The 21,018-nt window shown below is 38.2% G+C and overlaps 1 protein-coding gene across 8 annotated transcripts in view; it reads right to left on the reverse strand.

Annotated features, from left to right (window-relative positions):
* The window catches only part of TBC1D5 (TBC1 domain family member 5), a 540,605-nt gene that overhangs the window by 217,527 nt on the left and 302,060 nt on the right, over positions 1-21,018 (reverse strand). For all 8 annotated transcript variants that reach the window (XM_029214159.1, XM_029214153.1, XM_029214160.1 and 5 more), the window contains one exon: positions 4,252-4,354. In XM_029214159.1, the coding sequence (XP_029069992.1) occupies positions 4,252-4,354 (103 nt within the window). The remainder of the gene's footprint in view (positions 1-4,251; positions 4,355-21,018) is intronic.

Raw genomic sequence — 21,018 nt, forward strand, 5'->3', positions numbered from 1 at the left:
CTTTACTACTGTAATGTCTCGAGCTGTAAAATACTCCATTTCCCCATATTTTCTATTCTTTTTCTCAAAATTATCTTGCCTATTCTAACATCTTTTCATCCAAATGAAAATGTAATTTAGTTACATAAAATGCTAAACAAAATACTGCAATTTTTATTGCCATTGCATTAAAATTAACTTGAAGAAAACAGACTTCTTTAAGAACACCAGATCTTCCAATCCAAAAATATGTGGAACTGCATAGTTTTTATTAGGTTTCTTACTAGGCTTTGGGTGTCGGTGTTGGTGGTGGTGGCGGCAGAGATCTTCTGAATAGAACTCTTCCCTGCAGTATGCTTTCTAACTAATTAAGGCTGGTTTAGTACGAAAAGGTTCTTGCCTAAATGTATCTTCTCACCTTCCCTGAACATTCTCTTCCCTCTAGTTTCTGTGACACTCCTTTCGCCAGATTTTGCTCATTCACCTTCATTTATTCCAAAAATTATCTATTAACTACCTATGACGTGCTGGTAACACAAAAGTGAATGGAGTGGGCAAACTCCTGACCATTATGGAGCCTGCAGTCTAAACAGCAAGACACACAATAATAAAATGAGCACAGAAGTACTGTAGGTTATAAACTGGGACAAGTGATACATATATGTATATGTATGTACATACATACATAGACAAACCCAGCTCCTCCTACAGGCTCGGCACATACAAGGTGCTCACTGCATAGTGACTGAATGAATGAAATAGCTTCCACTCAATATAGTGAGGGGTAGATATTTCATTTATCAACACAAGGGTAAAAGCTGAACTACGATAAGATGAGAAATGGAAAAGAATCATCCTGAATTATATTTCAATATTTCCCATCAATAAATAAGTGCTTTTTGTATAATGGAAATTAAGAGTCCCCTGAATACCATTAAGACAATCTTTTACACATTCAGTGTTGACTTCCAACCAAACTAGGGATATTTTTCTCGAATAGACTTGTAAGAGATTACTGGTTTTACTCTCAATTCTAGACTAGTAAAAACCTGATTAATAATTACAAGTGGCAAGCAAACAGACATCTTTAAAGGGAAAGAGAACTATCTGGAAAGAATGATCATAAATTCAATATGCTGTAAATCTGACAAAGCATAATGAAAAAGAATGTATTGTCGGTACACTTCTTCATTCCCAAAATGTGTATTTTGCGTCCATCCACACCATTAGCGTTTCTGCTTGCTTACAGCCTTTTTCCCCGCTGGATCCTTAGTAGTCACTGCACTCCAAACTCATGCCAGTTGAAAAGAAAGGTAACAAAGTTTTCCTCATCAACAGCCTGTAGGCTCACAAAATTGAACGTGTTCTTTTATCTGCCTGTGTTCATTTAGCCCACCAAGCAGTCTTTATTAAAGCTGAGGCATCAGGCGGTCAAAGTTCATTAATACCATTTATATAATCTCTGCAGTTTCAATTAAGTCAGCAAGACATTCTACTACATGATAACAGTCTCATTAATTCAATAAAATCCCATAACTATTAACAATATGGTTGATGTTAAACGGGGTGTCACCTAGTGCAAAATAATAGCTTTAGCAGCTTGTGATGAAACGTAAGGTTTTTTCTTAAATTTGATCTGGCTAAAATATTCAGTCCTTTTACAGCAAGGGATTCTTCCTATGTAAAGAATCTATAGAATTTTTAACATTAACAGGGAGTAATTTCAATCTTAGAAAGTGATACACAGGAGTAAATTAATAATACTTTCCTATTCAGTAATTGATAGACTTTGTCTAAATGATCAAGAGTCTGATCTGTTTATAGGCTTCCTCACAAACGCAGTGGGCTGCGTGCCTCACAAACGGTGGATGGTGCAGTTACGATGTTTTGGTTCCTTGTCCGTGGAACTTGCTTCCATTATTATAAGATTACCTGAATCTAGATTTTTCTTTCTCAAAAGAAAAAGAGGAAACAAATGTATAACTTGGGATAATTTTATTCCGACTTGATTCGTTATCATCAAATCTTTTACTGTGAGATATTTCCAAATATTTGAAAGAGAAGAGGGCACACTGAGGAGACAGGCTTGATGACAAAAGCCAACACAATGAGATGAGGAGAAGAGAAAAACAGAAATAAACCTGGATCACTGGTGAAGAGCCTGAGGTACTGAACTAACAAATGCTGTGGAAACATTCTGCCCCCAGACTTCTTGCAAAGTGTGTTAATAACGTCCTTAGACTGTAAGTCATTCTGAATGGAATTTTCTGTTATTTGCTTCCAAAAACTCCTGATATACTGATTGAGATTTATTTTCTCCCAGTCTCCTTTTTGGTTTGTTTTTGGTCTTTGCACGTTATATCTGACCTGAATAGCCTGTCTTGCTTGGGAAGGCCTTTCCTACCCTGAGATTATAAAAAAAAGTTCTCCTAAATGTTTTTTCCAGAATTTTTATGTAATTTTAGTTTTTATAATTATATTTTTACTCCATCTGGAATTTCTTCTCCCAATAATGGTATAATTTAATCTTTTTTAGATAGAAAGCCAAATACAGCATGTCAATATCCTTTTCCCATTGAAAGAAAACGTCCTATCTTATATGAAGATCTCATTTACAACTGAACCTGTTCTTAGCTTGTTCCACTGATCTATTTCTCAGTTCCCACATTACTGTCACATTGGTTTGATCACAGAACATTTATAACAGTTTTCAGATCTCCCTGTGCCATTCTCCCCTTCCCCTGAATTCTGTGGCAGCTCCAACATATTTAATACTGACTGTAGCAATGATCACCATCACAGCTACCAACATGAACTCATAATGAGCACTACATGTTTTTAACTCTACAAAGTCAATACTATTATTGCCCTCATCAACGAAACTAAGGATTAGAAAAGTTACATGTGTATATTGTCTAAGACAAGGTAGCTACTTAAAGTGTTGGAGCCGAGATTCAAATCAAGGGATCCGAGTCTAGAGCCAGTGATCTTAACCACTAAGCTGTATTATCACCATTAAAATGACTATAAAGCTTCTTGGTGTAAAATTTAAAATCACTGTGCCCGGTTTTTAAAAACCATATCTCTCACTTAGACTATCAATGGAATGATAACACATTTATATATTAATTTGGGAAGAAGTAATATTTTTACTTAATGTCTTCCCACCTAAAAACACGTTATCACTTTTCTATTTATTCAACTCTTGCTCCAATAACATTTATAGTTTTCTTCATATAGCTTTGGATTCTATATTATTACATTTATTTTTAGACATTTTATAGTTTTGGTTGCCATTATGAGTAGGATATATTTTTCCATTTCCCATTCTAAAAGCTAAATATCACCATGTAATTAATATAAAGACATATTATTAGTATCGAAACTAAGATAAAATTAGTTCCCTTGGATATTCTATGTACACAATAACAAATACATTATTTAGGACAACTGTAATATGACTTGATTTATTACCTTTAAACAAATTAAGTCTATCTCAAATTAAATACACTGCTCTCACCATGCAGATGTTTTCTGTTATATTACACTGAATTTGGGTTGTCATCAGTTGGATGTCATAACTTTGGATTGTTGGAGAATTTATTAATATAGTTTGAATTCTCACTTAATATGCATTTTGAGAAATACATAAAAATATCTAACTTTGCGTATTTTTATTGGAACCCCATAAGGTTAAATGCAAACCTAGATACTTCTTTATATATTAAATTAAAAATTTACATTTTGAAAAGAATAAACATAATCCAATAATCTTCTTTAATAACGAGATGAATTAAACATCAAGATCACAAGAATATCATATAAATTTCAGAAAGTTTAAAGGAACTTTCTGCAGTTATATTACTGGTAGATTTTGAAGAGTAAAAGGACATTTGATTATTCTCTACATGACATGCCACATATTTATAAATGCTGTACTTAGAAACAATATTTATATATACAACTCTGAAAAGCTTTATTACTAGATTGCCTTCAAAGATGCTGTTTATAAACAAACTCTCAAAAGTTGAAAGCAAAGATTGAATGCCTCATAGAAGACAATTTGGTGGAATGTCTTATAATAAGGAAGAAGCATATGTGCGTCAATGAGCTTACCTTTCTCACCATGCAGCTGACAAGCAGCTCTTTGATTGCTTTACTATTATGATGCAACTTTGGATACAATAAAGGCTACATTATTGCTCTATCATTTGTCAAGCTGTATAGAAAATTCTGAGTCAATGGATGCCACCTGTACGATATTTTCATTACCTGCTTATAAAGCAACTGCTCGTTTTCTCTAGCATAACAGAAAAGAACATCTGTAAGAATTTTTCTCACATTTTCTTGTTGGAAAAACTGCATTTCAGGAAACCTGAAAAAAGAAAACACAGGATTGAAATCGGCTAGCACAATTCCAAGAATTACCCTCAAATTCTCATCTCTGAGAGGTGCCATGGGCAGCTTTTGGTTTTAGTACAAGTCTGTATTTGCCAGGCAACTTATGCCATAGGTGGGACTCATGTGTTAAAGAAAAAAGGGTGAGAAAAAGGGAAACTACTGGATACCCTTCAACATCTAAATATTTCAAATGTCTTCGTATGTAAGTGTCATCAGATGCATGATGAATACAACGGTTTTTAAGCAAAACAAATTATAGCCTGTGCATTTGGTGTGGGGACTGCTCTGTTTTACCCCATTTGGTATACTGTGATTTTGTAAGTACCAACTTTGTGAAAAAAAATCATTATCCTATTTTTTTTGATGCAAATACCATGATTTAAATTATTATACATGACCACACCATTAGTTTTATTTGATTAAAACACAGACTTCAAATGGACTGAGTTAGTCAGTATTGCTTAAATGATCTCTGGATCAAAAATTCTACCAGGTGCTTTGAGGTAATGTGAAATACAAAAGGGCAAGAGTATCCACCTGAAAGGAGCTTAAATAGTTGTTTATAATGCAAGAATTTACGACTGCAACAACCCAAAGAGCAAATACAGAGCAGTGCGATACACAGTGACTATACAGTCGACCCTGTGGATTCCTGGGTTTCGAATCTGCAGGCTCAACCAACCGTGGATCAAAGATGTTTGGGGGAAAAAAATTCCAGAAAGTTCCAAAAAGCAAAACTTGCATTTGCCAGCATGCCAGCCACTATTTACATGGCATTTACATTGTAGTAGGTATTATAAGAAATCTAGAGATGATTTAAAGTATATGAGAGGATATGCATAGATTATATGAGAATATTACTCCATTTTATACAAGAGAGTTGAGCATCCATGGACTTTGGTATCTGTGGGAGTCCTGGAACTAATCTCCTATGAATACCAAGAGACGAGCCTATAAGGGAAGAAGGAATGTCATCTAGAAATAAGCAGCAAATGGGTTCAATCACAAAAGGTTTGAACAAGAATTTTTAGGAGAGGAGGAACATGGAACATCTGTGGGAAAGGTAACCAAATCAGAAGGAAAGCTATGAAGACACAGAAGGCAAAGAGTATTCCAAATGCAGAGCACTGTATGGTATTAGTAATGCAAAAGGAAAGTATCAATACTTCTGTGAAGTACTGCCACTTGGCAGCAGGGCAACAGGACAGAAGAAAAGGTGGGAGGTGTAGAAAAGAGCTTTGAATGCAGTATTTACAACTGAGGAAAAGCAACAGAGTGACTCTACATTTCTGAATAGGGAAGTACCAAAGAAGACAGTATTTGAGTAACTCTAAGTGGGATTAAGCCTGCAGGAGGAGAGACTGCAGGAAGGAGATAAGAGGACAATATACTGAGGTGAAATGGAAAAATCACAAACCTGAGAAGAAAAGCCGAAGTTCAGATCCCTGTTGCATAATTGCTGGCTGTGCGACCTTGAGTAAATGGCTGCTTAACGGCCTCATCTATAAGTAGCGATAATAATACTGATCTTGTGAAGATGAAATAATGTGAAAGCACCAAGAACAGCGCCTGGCAGCAGACGTTCAGGAAGAGAAGTGATTGCTAGTCTCTGAGTACTGGTACTTTAGGTGATGAAGATGTGAATGAGGTCACACTGGAACTAGAAAACACGAGAATATGTAGTAAATACGCAAGAGGCTGAAAAGGAGAAGCGCCTAGAGCACGGAGGCACGCGGCATCACGGAAACAGAAAAATCTCCTTCGTTAGTCTCGTAAAGGCAGCAATGGTTATTTTATTCATATTCTGATGGTTCACTGCTTCCTATCTCTGGCAACCTCTGCTCTTTTCTGCTTCCTTCTGATCCTCTTCGGGCACCCTGTGAGAGTGAGAACTTTCTCTCCAGTTCAGGCGGTTTGTGAAGCATCTCTTTCCTGGGCCTAATTTTTATAATAAATTACAGCCTGTTTCATCTTCATCTGTTCATTTGACTTTTGCTTGAAATTCCCTTGGATGTACAATTTGTCCCCAGACACAGGTATCTGACCTGTTCTCTACCAACAAGGAAGCCTCTACTTTGGGGGGCCGGTAATCAACAGTCCATGGGTCTGAACAATGTTATCTCAAGTCCATGCTTGAGATGGATGGCCCCCCAGACAGCCATCCAGATTAATGTGATGGCCCCCCAGACAGCCCAGACTGAAGCTCAGGAGTCTGACTAGGCACAAGTGACCACAGCTCCCAAAGAGGAGAGAAATTACCTGAAAGCAGATTCAGAGCAAGAATAATAACTATATCTTAGAAGCCAAAGAAGTTCCAGAAAGGTGTCAAATGCACTGAAGCAGGAAAGAAACAGAAAAACTTGTTAAATGACTTATTTGGGACAAAAGAAAGCTGCTAAAACCTTTAGATAGTCAAATATCCCAAATTAGAGTAATCAGGATGAAAGATAGGTAAGTAGTTAATAAAATGCTGGAAAGAAATTTCTTGGGAAAACTTAGTCACTAAAGTAAAAACAGAGTAACCCTTCTGAGACAAAACTGTTCCCCCTCCTTCCTCATCAGATGACTTAAATCTAGCCCTGTCGTGAAGTAGGCTTCCTGTCCCAGGATCTGGACAGATCACACGGATGCGTGATTTTGTGTGTCCCCTTCCATAACTATGCTTTGGAAACTGTCTATGAACACTGGCACCACCAAATTCCCTACAGTCACTGCAATCTGAATGGACTATGGGAGAAAGTACTAAAACCTACAACATTCACTTTGTAACAAATATCCATGAACTATATAAAGTAAGAATTTAATACCTTACTACTAAAAATGTAAATTATATTACATATCAATTCACAGTTTCATTTAAATGCATACTAACCACTCGCAAGACTAAAAACTAGAGATCTATAAGAATCAAATTGCAGGTAGATAATTTAAATTACCCACTTTTAGCAAATACCCAATCAACTGAAAATGCGTATTAGGCAGACAGAGCATATCTATGTGATAGCACACCATCCACAATTCTAGTCTACAATGCTGAAGTGTCAATTTAGGAAGTTTCAGGATATCCTCTTTTTTAGAAAAGTGTGAGGTGCTCTCTAAATTCTGATGAAGAATCCACAGCATCAAACAAGTAACATGGGAAAGATTTCAGAAGAGTTCCAAAAAAGAAACAAAAATTTATGCTCTTTTCAGAAGCTGGAAAAAGAGATGACATTCAGAGAAGTTATAAGGTGAAAGAGTCCAGTTCAGAAGGTAACAGGTAAGGAGAACGGAAGCAGAGAGATTAATACCTGCTCCAGTATATCTGGGTAGTTAGCAGGTTAGCAGTACTTCCCAACTGCTTTGCTAAACAATGTGTCAGAGATATGCATTGAAGTAAAATTCCATGAGTTTAAAGTTACACAGAAGAACCTAGGTCATAAGGTTGATGAATATACCTGAATAATAACATATTTGCTACAACAAATACTTGGTTTCGTACTAACAGGCTTCAAGTAAGAAGGCATTCCATCTATAGGAATCAGAAATAAAAGGGAGAAAAGTAGTGAGTAGATTCTCTAGGAATAGTGATAAGCAGCTTTGATGATAGGTTTTAAGTTTCAAAATAGCTTCCCTAACATCTGGTGTTGATTCAGGGCAGGTAATCTGAACAGTAGTCTAACCCGAATATCACTGGAAAGGCAAATCTGGTTTTGAGACAATAACAAAAATCACAGAATACAGACCGAGGCTGGAGTCAACAACTGAAGATTTTGAAAAATCAATAGTGACTCTACAGTTTCATGCAAAAAAGAGAAATGGTAGTATATTCATTAAAGATGAGATAGAGAAAAAAAAACTTAGGATTGAAACTAGAGACATTTATGATTCACTCAAGCCAAACTATCTGATAGGAAAGTAAAAGGAGAAAAGAATCACAATAAATGGGAACTGAAGAGAAATTCTAAATTATTATTAGAAAATGAAAGTCAAGAGACCTAATTCCTGCATTTGGCCAGAAATGAAAGTGGAGATGGTAAACAGGTGAGGATGAAACTCTGACAGAGATAAAAAGCAAAGAGAAATTAATATTAAAGTATTCCATGATGTGATTTAGACTAATACCATCAAACATTTTTACCTGATGGAAAAAAAGGTGATAATTCAGTTTTTTGTTTTTTGTTTTTGCGGTATGCGGGCCCTCTCACTGTTGTGGCCTCTCCCGTTGCAGAGCACAGGATCTGGACGCGCAGGCTCAGCGGCCATGGCTCACGGGCCCAGCCGCTCTGCGGCATGTGGGATCTTCCCGGATCGGGGCACGAACCTGTGTCCCCTGCATCAGCAGGCGGACTCTCAACCACTGCGCCACCAGGGAAGCCCGATAATTGTTTTAACTTAATAGATCAATATTTAAAATGCAGGAGTTTCTCTCTCAAGATGTGTGCAGGTATTAAATAGACAAATTTTACATAGTGCAAACTAACATCAAGAGATATAAAAGTCTGCTGTGTGAGTTTTGGTTTGTATCTTGAAATAACCCCACATTCGTAGGCAGTATAGTTTTCAACTTAAGTTTTAAAAAAATCTTTCATTATCTAAAATCTTTCATATATAATCTTTTCATTATAATCTTTCATTATAAATTCCAGCATTTATATAAGAGACAATAGTAGACTGAATTTCAGTATAGCTATCGCCCAGCTTCATCATTAATCAGTTCTTTTTTTTTTTTTTTTTACATATCCTCCTCTCTCAATGTTGCATTTTGAAGCAAACCTGAGACATCACTACACCCATAATATTGCAGTGTGTATTTCTAAAACATAAAGACTCTCTAAAAACATAACCATAGCACCACTTTAACACTATAACTAATAAAAATAATCCATTGATTAAATCAAATATACAATCAATGTTCAAATTTGCCTAAATATTTTTCAGTTTGTTTCAATCAAGATCCAAGAATTTACACTGCAACTTGTTGATATATCTCTTAAGTTTTTTACTCCATAGACGTGCCCCTCCCTCCCTCCCTCCCTTCCTTCCTCTCTCCCTCTCCCTCTCTCTCTTACAATGTATTTGTTAAAGAAACCAGGCTCTTTTCCCTGTAGAAACTTCCCACATTCTGAATTTTACTTATTGTTCCTCCATTTTGTTATGTAACACATTCCTCTCCTCCCCACCGCGCCCCACCCCCCACCTCCACACCCCCGCCCCCGCTGTATTTCCTATAAACTGGTAGGTAGGTCTAGAGACTTCATCAGGTTCAGGTTCAACTTTCAACAAAAACCTTCATGGGCGGCATGGTGGCTTTAGTACATGTTCACGAATTCTTTGGCACTCCTCCCATACAAAGGTGGAGGAGCCTAACTTCCTTCCCTCTGCAGATGTGCTGTCCTCAGTGATGAGCTTCTCACAAAGAGAAGACAGCACAAGTGATGCTGCGACACAGCTTCTGTCTGCCTCTCCGTCTGGACACATCGTGGAACCCAGACGCTGTGCTGCTAGAAGTCAAGCAGCTACAGGAGAGGCCGTGGGGAGGTGTTCCAGCCACAGCTCCAGAGGTCTCTGCTGAGAGCCGGCTTCAACAGCCAGGCAGGAAAGTGAACACATCTTCCAATGATTCCAGTCCTTAACCTTCAAGCTGGCCTGGCCAACACCATGTGGAACAGAGACAACCTGCCTGCTCAGCCCTACCCAAGTTGGAGATTCATCAACAAAATTAATTCTGCTGTTCTTTTAAGCTTTGGGGTGGTTTACAATGCAGCAGTAGCTAACGGGTACAGATGGTACTGTGTACTTCCATCAGGAGGCATACATTTTTAGCTTCTCTTTCTGTGATGATCGATGATCATTGCCTAGATGTATTAATTCATTAGAGGTGGTAAGATGGCAAGACTACAACTTTATCCTTTTTCCTTTCATTATTATCTAAAATACATATATAAAGAAAAATTTACCCTTGTCAATTTTTAGTCATCCTGAAGTACAGATCACTATAATTTTGGAAAACATAGTTGGTTTCCATTATATTTACTCATGGATGCTTGTGGACATCTAAGCTCTATGAATGATAAATGACACTAATTCTGTCACGAAAATAGGTTATGATAACCAGACTATTCTATTTGCCTTTTGGATATCTATCTTCCCATGCAACTGCAGCATATGGGAACAAGTCAGGAGGTGAGGGATGGAGTACAGCTAAACAACAACGTCAGACCCAGTAACCAGGAACCCAGGTGCCTGATGGGAGCTAACTGGAAAGACGCAGAAACTTCACACAGGGCTGTGGTCGCTCATAACACAGACAGAGGATGAAGGGAAGCTAGGCAAATATCTGGGGTGTCTATGATGGAGAGTTCCTCAGACAACAAAGAGACAAAAAGAACATTTCCTAAGCAAGAAAAGGGTTAAGAAAAGAGTGAAATGACAAAGGGCTTTGTCACTGCATAATAGTACATAATTAGGTAATTAGAAGTATTAAAACAGACAAAGCACTGGGCCCAGCTGAATTACTGAAGATGCAAGTATTCAATAAGATGCCCCAAGGGAAAAAATAAAACCCTTGGGGAAGGTTTATAGTCAAGCAGGAGGAAGGAGCAGCACAGGAGGGCTTGAAGGAACAATAATTGATGTTACGTCGGTACTTTAAAACCAGAACTTCACTACCAGCATCCATCTAAAATTTAAAATGAGCGGATGAAAACTCCCTAGAATACTATTAAACACCAAAATAACTATAATACCTTTCTCTGGTTTGTTGTTTTATTAAAGAAAAACTGGAAAAAAAAATCAAGCAAAAACCACAGAGGAGCAATTTGATATAAAATGAACGGAGGCACACTACGTATTTTTTATCCCTGTCCTCCCTACTTTGGTTGATGATTTCACCATCCCCCCTATTCAACCAAATCTGCTTTCTCCTCATTCCAGGTACACGGCAGGACTGAACTTCCCAGCATCCTCTTCAGTGAGCTGTGGCCACTGGGATCGGAGGGGCCATGACATGTGACCACAAAATTCACATTTCCCCCAGCCCCCATCAGGCCCCATCCACATTTCCCCTTCCAGCTGGACAGAATGAAAAAGGTCATCTGGGAAACTTGGGAAGCTACATATGGACTGTGGTGGTTTTAAAAATACATCTGCCAATTCTTTAACACACTGCCCTTCCTCCGTGGATTGTTTGCTTTAGGGGAAGAATCCTCTGGAGAAAAGACACTTAAGCAGCGCCATGGCGAGACCCACATGGAGAGGAACCCACAGGGGTCCTCCAGCCCTCATTAGGCCTCCACACGACCGCAGCTCCAGCTGACACCTGACTGCAAGCTCAAGAGAGACCCCTGAGCCAGGACCACAGCTGCTCCCAAACTCCTGATCTCCAGCAACTATGAAATACAATACATGATTATAGTTCCAAGTGATTACATTTTGGTTGATGTATTATGCAGCAAATAGATGATGAAAAGAGGTTTTGATACCTGAAACTGGGCTGTTTTTAAAAAAACAATAAAATATGTGGTAGAGGTGTCTATAGGACTGGACAGGAGCTGGAAGGACCTTGCATAGACCTCACTGAAAGACTAAAGGATGTGAAAGAGATGATTAGCCAGACAGCCCACGAGGCTGCCAGTGAGGGCGTAAATCAAAGTGAGGAAAACATCACGAGAAAAGTGGAGAGAAAAGATTCCTTATTATGTACTGACAACACAGCAGCCTCTAGTTATTTGGAATACTGAAAATGTACCTAATACACTGGGTGATCTAGCCAAGGAGACTGTCCAGGCAGTGCTGAAGGTGCTGCCTGGTGTTGCTTGTTATTTACAGTAGAATGGAAAAGGAGGAAAGTGGAAGAACTGCTCAACGCAGAGGCGCTGGGACTTGCTGGGCTTGAAAATACAACCTTTTCTCCTTCTCATCCTCTCTAGTCACAAATGAAGCATTAAGACACTGCTTCTGGGCAAAGATCGAATATAAGACACAGTCAGAAAAACAAGGTCCAAAGATGAAACCAAGGGTGTGAATGTAAAATACTTTGTTAAGATCTCAGAAAGCTCTAAAGCAGTGCATCAGAGAACCCTCCTGTCAGACAAGACACCCTGATGCCCTGGAAAGATCTAAAAATCATGCCCCAAAGAGCCCTCGGCAGCCAGAGGTCAGGGACGCTGCTTAACACCCCACTGCGTGGGACAGCCTCTCACAACAAAGAATTAATTGGTCCAAAAGGTCAATACTCCCAAGGGTGAGAAACTCTACATTAGAACATATGAACCTAGAGGGCAGAAACAGTAGCTATGTATTGAATCTCTACAAGTGCAATCTTCCAACGGTGCAAGAACTTTCTGAGTAAGATTTGAGATAACACTCATGCCTTCATGTCCTGTGTGCTCCACAGAGTGCTCTGCATACACAAAGTATTTGATAAATGCTTCTAGAACTGAGAAAGCATTAAATTCAGGCAAACTAGATTAACATAAAACGTTACAGATCTGTGGAAAGACCTGGAGTCCCAGGTGTTATTTCCATTTCAGCCGTTAACAAGTTGTATTTTCTTAAGTCTTTCTTTCTGAGCTTCAACTTTACGCGTTTGCAAAATAAAAGGACTTAAGTAGATGACTACCAATGACACAAATGCCTATTATGGATGCCTGGTACTGGGGAATATGAAAGATATAAAATAGAAAAACTAAGTACTTAAGAAAATCTAGGTGCAAAAGTAGACATTTTACAGATATTTTTAAAAGGAAGATAATTACAATAAAATACGCAGGGTCTACAAAAGAACAGAAGACACACTATTTTCCTTATCAGGATCCTCAACTTCTGGAATAGTAGCTGCTACATAGTAATTTCTCAAGTAGCATTTGTTGAATGAGTAAATAAATCTACAAACCTACAAATAAACAAACCAACGAAAAATGAGAATGAAATCATGAACTCAAGGACTGGAGGTGAAAAGGCAAAGCATAACAAAGGCCAGACCACAGTTCGGCTACCTTTGTTTTTTGCAACTAATGAATACATAAGCAACATATAGTTTTCACAGGCCATAAACTGGAGGTGAACAGAAAGAAAGTAGGAACCTGTTGTGATGACAAGGGTGTGATCCAGCCCAAGAGGATAGCAGGAAAGTCTCCAAGAGCCTAACAGGGAAGGTGGGAACTTGAAATCGCCATACAGGTGAGAAGACAAAGCAGAAGGGTTAGGATGACAGGAAATATCAAAGAATGATAGGACAGGGCAGTTGGGGCTGGAGTTTCAGGGAGTGGTATCTGTCACCATCCAAATAGAGGTTTTCATCCAAGGTTCTTTCTAGTTCTCCAATGCCCTGAGTTACGTAGCAAGCCCTCTACCCCACTGCCTCTCTGTCTCAAATTAAAAAAAAAAAAATCTTTTTATTGATACCATAAAGGTGAAAAATTAAGGAAAAAAAATAGGTAGATAGAAATATGCACTTTAAGTGCAAGGCTTTGTCACACTGAAAATACAGACTTTATTTTGCACTTTTTCAGCAATTAAGAAAAAATTTTAAAGCAATTGAAAGCATTTACCCTTGAAGTACTTAAGTGGTGTCAATCCCAAATGTGTGAAAGTTCCGAAAATACTGTTACCCTACTGAACAGGATAGGCCAACTAGGAATGTTTCAGGATGAGGCATTACTTTGCCACCCACCAGACTTTACTTTTTAACCTTCTCATAATCAATATGTGAACCCACAACTATAAATAGTGCTAAAAAATTCTGGCTTAATTTACAAGGAGGACCTCAGAAGTAAAAATTCTTCTGGTCAGCTGCTCAGAGTGATGTAACTCTGCTGCCACGACATGGACCGCTGCTCCCAAATCCCACAGACAGGGAGTGCCAGGATGCTAATCAAAGCACCACGACTGCAGCAAATACACCTATATTTTCACTCAAATACTATAAAATTTTTTTAAAGTTTAAAATATCCCACCGAAATTGGGACAAATGTGTGGTAAGAATCTGCATGCTTAAATGGAACAGAAATGAGAAAAATACACGTCAAAATCATGAGCAGTACAGGAAAATACATATTTCTAAATATATATATGCAACCATGAGAATCCAATATTTTATTTTTACCTTAAGTGTTGTCAAATGAGGAAGGACTACAGGCCATTTGACAGAAGAATTGTTTCTTGTGTTCCTGAAAATTTGTTTCTCCCCCTCTTTAATATTTAGGAAACACACACACAGGTTGCCGACAACTCATAGAGAGCGGCTTGTGTTGTAGTTTTCACTTCCGTGGCTGTGAACAAGTGCATATGCGAAGGCTGGTCGTGAACGCACAAGCATGTACTGTGCCTGCATCAAATAAAATCACAACACAACACCAAGTACAGCCACTCATTCGTGTGTGCCTGCAGTCCACCTCGAGGAGACTGAAAATATAAATACAAGCTGCTATTTTGGTGTGATCACACGAACGTGGCAGCTTGTGTGGGTTTTTTTCTCTGTAACATTTTAACACTGGGCAGATTGTCTGCATTAACACACACCAAAATCAATTCTGCTCCGAAATTGCTTGTAAAAATCTTCTTTCCCTGAGAAATTTGGTTTTTATTTAAGTAAAAAAAAAAACAAGGGGCTTGGAGGAAACTGTGTAAAAGATACCAACATTTAGGGTATCCTAACTTTGTAAAGTGTGACAATCAATGCTGGACGAGGGAACAGGCAGTACTTCTCCCAAAAACGGGAACTGTGCAGAAGATGGACTTTAAATAAGAAAAAGAAAGAAAAAAAAAACAAACCCAACAACTTTGTAAAATCACTTTTGTATATTATTAATATAGAAAACATTTTCAAACTAGTCTAATTTCAAGCTGCCCACTACAATATAACACTAAATTTGATCAAAAACTCAGATAAGACTTGTACACTATAAAAATTCATGGAGGTTTCTTAAGGGCAGAGAAAGGAAACAAAAGCAAATACTGGGCAGAGGTCATATCTAAAAGTTCACTATGAATAAAAAATAAAATGCAGACATTCCTATCATATACTGCATAATAATATAACAACAACGAATTATTTACACAGCACTGTTCAGTAGAACTTCCTATGATGATAGGAATGTCCGATATCTGTGCTGGCCTCTAAAGTAGCCATTAGCACTTGAGATGTGGCTTCTGAAGACATATTTTATCTTATTTAATCCAAATTAATTTCAACGTAAATAGCCACATGTGCCTGGTGGCTACCAAACTGGACAGCACACATCTGTGGTTTTTTTTTTTTTTTAATTTTTGAATTTTATTTTATATAGCAGGTTCTTATTAGTCATCAATTTTATACACATCAGTGTATACATGTCAATCCCAATCGCCCAATTAAGCACACCACTACCACCACCACCACCACCACTTTCCCCCCTTGTTGTCCATACATTTGTTCTCTACATCTGTGTCTCAATTCCTGCGCTGCAAACCGGTTCATCTGTACCATTCTTCTAGGTTCCACATATATGAGTTAATATACGATATTTGTTTTTCTCTTTCTGACTTACTTCACTCTGTATGACAGTCTCTAGATACATCAACGTCACAACAAATGACCCAATTTCGTTCCTTTTTATGGCTGAGTAATATTCCATTGTATATATGTGCCACATCTGCTTTATCCATTCATCTGTCAATGGGCATTTAGGGTGTTTCCATGTCCTGGCTATTGTAAATAGTGCTGCAATGAACACTGGGGTGCATGGGTCTTTTTGATTTATGGTTTTCTCTGGGTATATGCCCAGTAGTGGGATTGCTGGATCCCCTGGAAATTCTGTTTTTAGTTTTTTAAGGAACCTCCATACTGTTCTCCATAGTGGCTGTATCAATTTACATTCCCACCAACAGTGCAAGAGGGTTCCATTTTCTCCACACCCTCTCCAGCGTTTGCTGTTTGTAGATTTTCTAATGATGCCTATTCTAACTGGTGTGAGGTGATACCTCATTGCAGTTTTGATTTGCATTTCTCTAATAATTAGTGATGTTGAGCAGCTTTTCATGTGCTTCTTGGCCATCTGTATGTCTTCTTTGGAGAAATGTCTATTTAGGTCTTCTGCCCATTTCTGGATTGGGTTGTTTGTTTTTTTAACATTGAGCTGCATGAGCTGTTTATATATTTTGGAGATTAATCCTTTGTCCATTGATTCGTTTGCAAATATTTTCTCCCATTCTGAGGGTTGTCTTTTCGTCTTCTTTATGGTTTCCTTTGTTGTGCAAAAGCTTTTAAGTTTCATTAGGTCCCATTTGTTTATTTTAGTTTTTATTTCCATTACTCTAGGAGGTGGATCAAAAAAGATCTTGCTGTGATTTATGTCAAAGAGTGTTCTTCCTATGTTTTCCTCTAACAGTTTTATAGTGTCCACTCTTACATTTCGGTCTCTAATCCATTTTGAGTTTATTTTTGTGTATGGTGTTAGGGAGTGTTCTAATTTCATTCTTTTACATGTAGCTGTCCAGTTTTCCCAGCACCACTTATTGAAGAGACTGTCTTTTCTCCATTGTATATCCTTGCCTCCTTTGTCATAGATTAGTTGACCATAGGTGCGTGGGTTTATCTCTGGGCTTTCTATCTTGTTCCATTGATCTTTGTTTCTGTTTTTGTGCCAGTACCATATTGTCTTGATTACTGTAGCTTTGTAGTATAGTCTGAAGTCAGGGAGTCTGATTCCTCCAGCTCCGTTTTTTTCCCTCAAGACTGCTTTGGCTATTCGGGGTCTTTTATGTCTCCATACAAACTTCAAGATGTTTTGTTCTAGTTCTGTAAAAAATGCCATTGATAATTTGACAGGGATTGCACTGAATCTGTAAACTCCTTTGGGTAGTACAGTCATTTTCACAATATTGATTCTCCAATCCAAGAACATGGTATATCTCCATCTGTTGGTATCATCTTCAATTTCTTTCATCAGTGTCTTATAGTTTTCTGCATACAGGTCTTTTGTCTCCCTAGGTAGGTTTATTCCTAGGTATTTTATTCCTTTTTTTGCAATGGTAAATGGGAGTGTTTCCTTAATTTCTCTTTCAGATTTTTCATCATTAGTGTATAGGAATGAAAGAGATTTCTGTGCATTAATTTTGTATCCTGCAACTTTACCAAATTCATTGATTAGCTCTAGTAGTTTTCTGGTGGCATCTTTAGGATTCTCTATGTACAGTATCATATCATCTGCAAAGAGTGACAGTTTCACTTCTTCTTTTCCAATTTGTATTCCTTTTATTCCTTTTTCTTCTCTGATTGCCGTGGCTAGGACTTCCAAAACTGTGTTGAATAATAGTGGTGAAAGTGGACATCCTTGTCTTGTTCCTGATCTTAGAGGAAATGCTTTCAGTTTTTCACCACTGAGAATGATGTTTGTCATATATGGCCTTTATTATGTTGAGGTAGGTTCCCTCTATGCCCACTTTCTGGAGAGTTTTTATCATAAATGGGTGTTGAATTTTGTCAAAAGCTTTTTCTGCATCTATTGAGATGATCATATGGTTTTTATTCTTCAATTTGTTAATATGAATCACAATGTATCACACTGATTGATTTGTGTATATTGAAGAATCCTTGCATCCCTGGGATAAATCCCACTTGATCATGGTGTATGATCCTTTTAATGTGTTGTTGGATTCTGTGTGCTAGTATTCTGTTGAGGATTTTTGCATCTATATTCATCAGTGATAATGGTCTGTAATTTTCTTTTTTTGTAGTATCTTTGTCTGGTTTTGGTATCAGGGTGATGGTGGCCTCATAGAATGAGTTTGGGAGTGTTCCTTCCTCTGTAATTTTTTGGAAGAGTTTGAGAAGGATGGGTGTTAGCTCTTCTATAAATGTTTGATAGAATTCACCTGTGAAGACATCTGGTCCTGGACTTTTGTTGGAAGATTTTTAATCACAGTTTCAACTTCACTACTTGTGATTGGTCTATTCATATTTTCTGTTTCTTCCTGGTTCAGTCTTGGAAGGTTATACCTTTCTAAGAGTTTGTCCATTTCTTCCAGGTTGTCCATTTTACTGGCATAGAGTTGCTTGTAGTAGTCTCTTAGGATGCTTTGGATTTCTGCGGTGTCTGTTGTAACTTCTCCTTTTGCATTTCTAATTTTACTGATTTGAGTCCTCTCCCTCTTTTTCTTGATGAGTCTGGCTAATGGTTTATCAATTTTGTTTATCTTCTCAAAGAACCAGCTTTTAGTTTTATTGATCTTTGCTATCGTTTTCTTTGTTTCTATTTCATTTATTTCTGCTCTGATCTTTATGATTTCTTTCCTTCTGCTAACTTTGGGTTTTGTTTGTTCTTCTTTCTCTACTTCCTTTAGGTATAAGGTTAGATTGTTTATTTGAGATTTTTCTTGTATCTTGAGGTAGACTTGTATAGCTATAAACTTCCCTCTTAGAACTGCTTTTGCTGCACCCCATAGGCTTTGGATCATTGTGTTTTCATTGTCACTTGTCTCTAGGTATTTTTTGATTTCCTCTTCGATTTCTTCAGTGATCTCTTAGTTATTTAGTAACATATTTTTTAGCCTCCATGTGTTTGTGGTTTTTACGTATTTTTTCCCATAATTCATTTCTAATCTCAGAGTGTTGTGGTCGGAAAAGATGCTTGATATGATTTCAATTTTCTTAAATTTACTGAGGCTTGATTTATGACCCAAGATGTGATTTATCCTGGAGAATGTTCCATGTGCACTTGAGAGGAAAGTGTACTCTGCTGTTTTTGGATGGAATGTCCTATAAATATCAATTAAATCTATCTGATCTATTGTGTCATTTATAGCTTCTGTTTCCTTATTTATTTTCATTTTGGATGATCTGTCCACTGGTGTAAGTGAGGTGTTAAAGTCCCCCACCATTACTGTGTTACTGTCAATTTCCTCTTTCATAGCTGTTAGCAGTTGCCTTATGTATTGAGGTGCTCCTATGTTGGGTGCATATGTATTTATAACTGTTATATCTTCTTCTTGGATTGATCTGTTGATCGTTATGTAGTGTCCTTCCTTGTCTCTTGTAACATTCTTTATTTTAAAGTCCATTTTATCTGATATGAGTATTGCTACTCCAGCTTGCTTTTGGTTTCCATTTGCATAGAATATCTTTTTCCATCCCCTCACTTTCAGTCTGTATGTGTCCCGAGGTCTGAAGTGGGTCTCTTGTAGACAGCATATATATGGGTCTTTTTTTGTATCCATTCAGCAAGCCTGTGTCTTTTGGTTGGTTAAACGTCCTTAAATTCAGGTTTAAGGTAATTATGGATACGTATGTTCCTATGACCATTTTCTTAATTGTTTTGGGTTTGGTTTTGTAGGTCCTTTTCTTCTCTTGTGTTTCCCACTTAGAGAAGTTCCTTTAGCATTTGTTGTAGAGCTGGTTTGGTGGTGCTGAATTCTCTTAGCTTTTGCTTGTCTGTAAAGCTTTTGATTTCTCCACCGAATCTGAATAAGATTCTTGCAGGGTAGAGTAATCTCGGTTGTATGTTCTTCCCTTTCATCACTTTAAGTATATCATGTCACTCCCTTCTGGCCTGTAGAGTTTCTGCTGAGAAATCAGCTGTTAACCTTACGGGAGTTCCCTTGTATGTTATTTGTCGTTTTTCCCTTGCTGCTTTCAATCATTTTTCTTTGTCTTTAATCTTTGCCCGTTTGATTACTATGTGTCTTGGCGTGTTTCTCCTTGGGCTCATCCTGTATGGGACTCTCTGTGTTTCCTGGACTTGGGTGGCTATTTCCTTTCCTATGTTAGGGAAGTTTTCGACTATAATCTCTTCAAATATTTTCTCAGGTCCTTTCTGTCTCTCTTCTCCTTCTGGGACCCCTTTAAGGCGAATGTTGTTGCATTTAATGTTGTCCCAGAGGTCTCTTAGGCTGTCTTCATTTATTTGCACTCTTTTTTCTTTATTCTGTTCCACAGCAGTCAATTCCACCATTCTGTCTTCCAGGTCACTTATCCGTTCTTCTGCCTCAGTTATTCTGCTATTGATTCCTTCTAGTGTAGTTTTCGTTCTCAATCTTTGCCTCCATTCTTTTTCCGAGGTCCTGGTTCATCTTCACTATCATTATTCTGAATTCTTTTTATGGAAGGTTGCCTATCTCCACTTCATTTAGTTGTTTTCCTGGTGTTTCATCTTGTTCCTTCATCCGGTACATAGCCCTCTGCCTTTTCATCTTGTCTATCTTTCTGTGAATGTGGTTTTTGTTCCACAGGCTGCAGGATGGTAGTTCTTGCTTCTGCTGTCTGCCCTCTGGTGGATGAGGCTATCTAAGAGGCTTGTGCAAGTTTCCTGATGAGAGGGACTGGTGGTGGGTAGAGCTGGCTGTTGCTCTGGTGGGCAGAGCTCAGTAATACTTTAATCCGCTTGTCTGCTGATGGGTGGGGCTGGGTTCCCTCCTTGTTGGTTGTTTGGCCTGAGGCAACCCAACACTGGAGCCTACCTGGGCTCTTTGGTGGGGCTAATGACAGACGCTGGGAGGGCTCATGCCAAGGAGTACTTCCCAGAACTTCTGCTGCCAGTGTCCTTGTTCCCACGGTGACCAACAGCCACACCCCGCCTCTGCAGGAGAACCTCCAACACTAGCAGGTAGGTCTGGTTCAGTCTCCCCTGGGGTCACTGCTCCTTCCCCTGGGTCCCGATGCACACGCTACTTTGTGTGTGC

This window comes from Monodon monoceros, unplaced genomic scaffold (assembly GCF_005190385.1).
Source record: "Monodon monoceros isolate NGI ecotype Baffin Bay Population unplaced genomic scaffold, NGI_Narwhal_1 Super_Scaffold_11, whole genome shotgun sequence".
Taxonomy (NCBI): Eukaryota; Metazoa; Chordata; class Mammalia; order Artiodactyla; family Monodontidae; genus Monodon; species Monodon monoceros.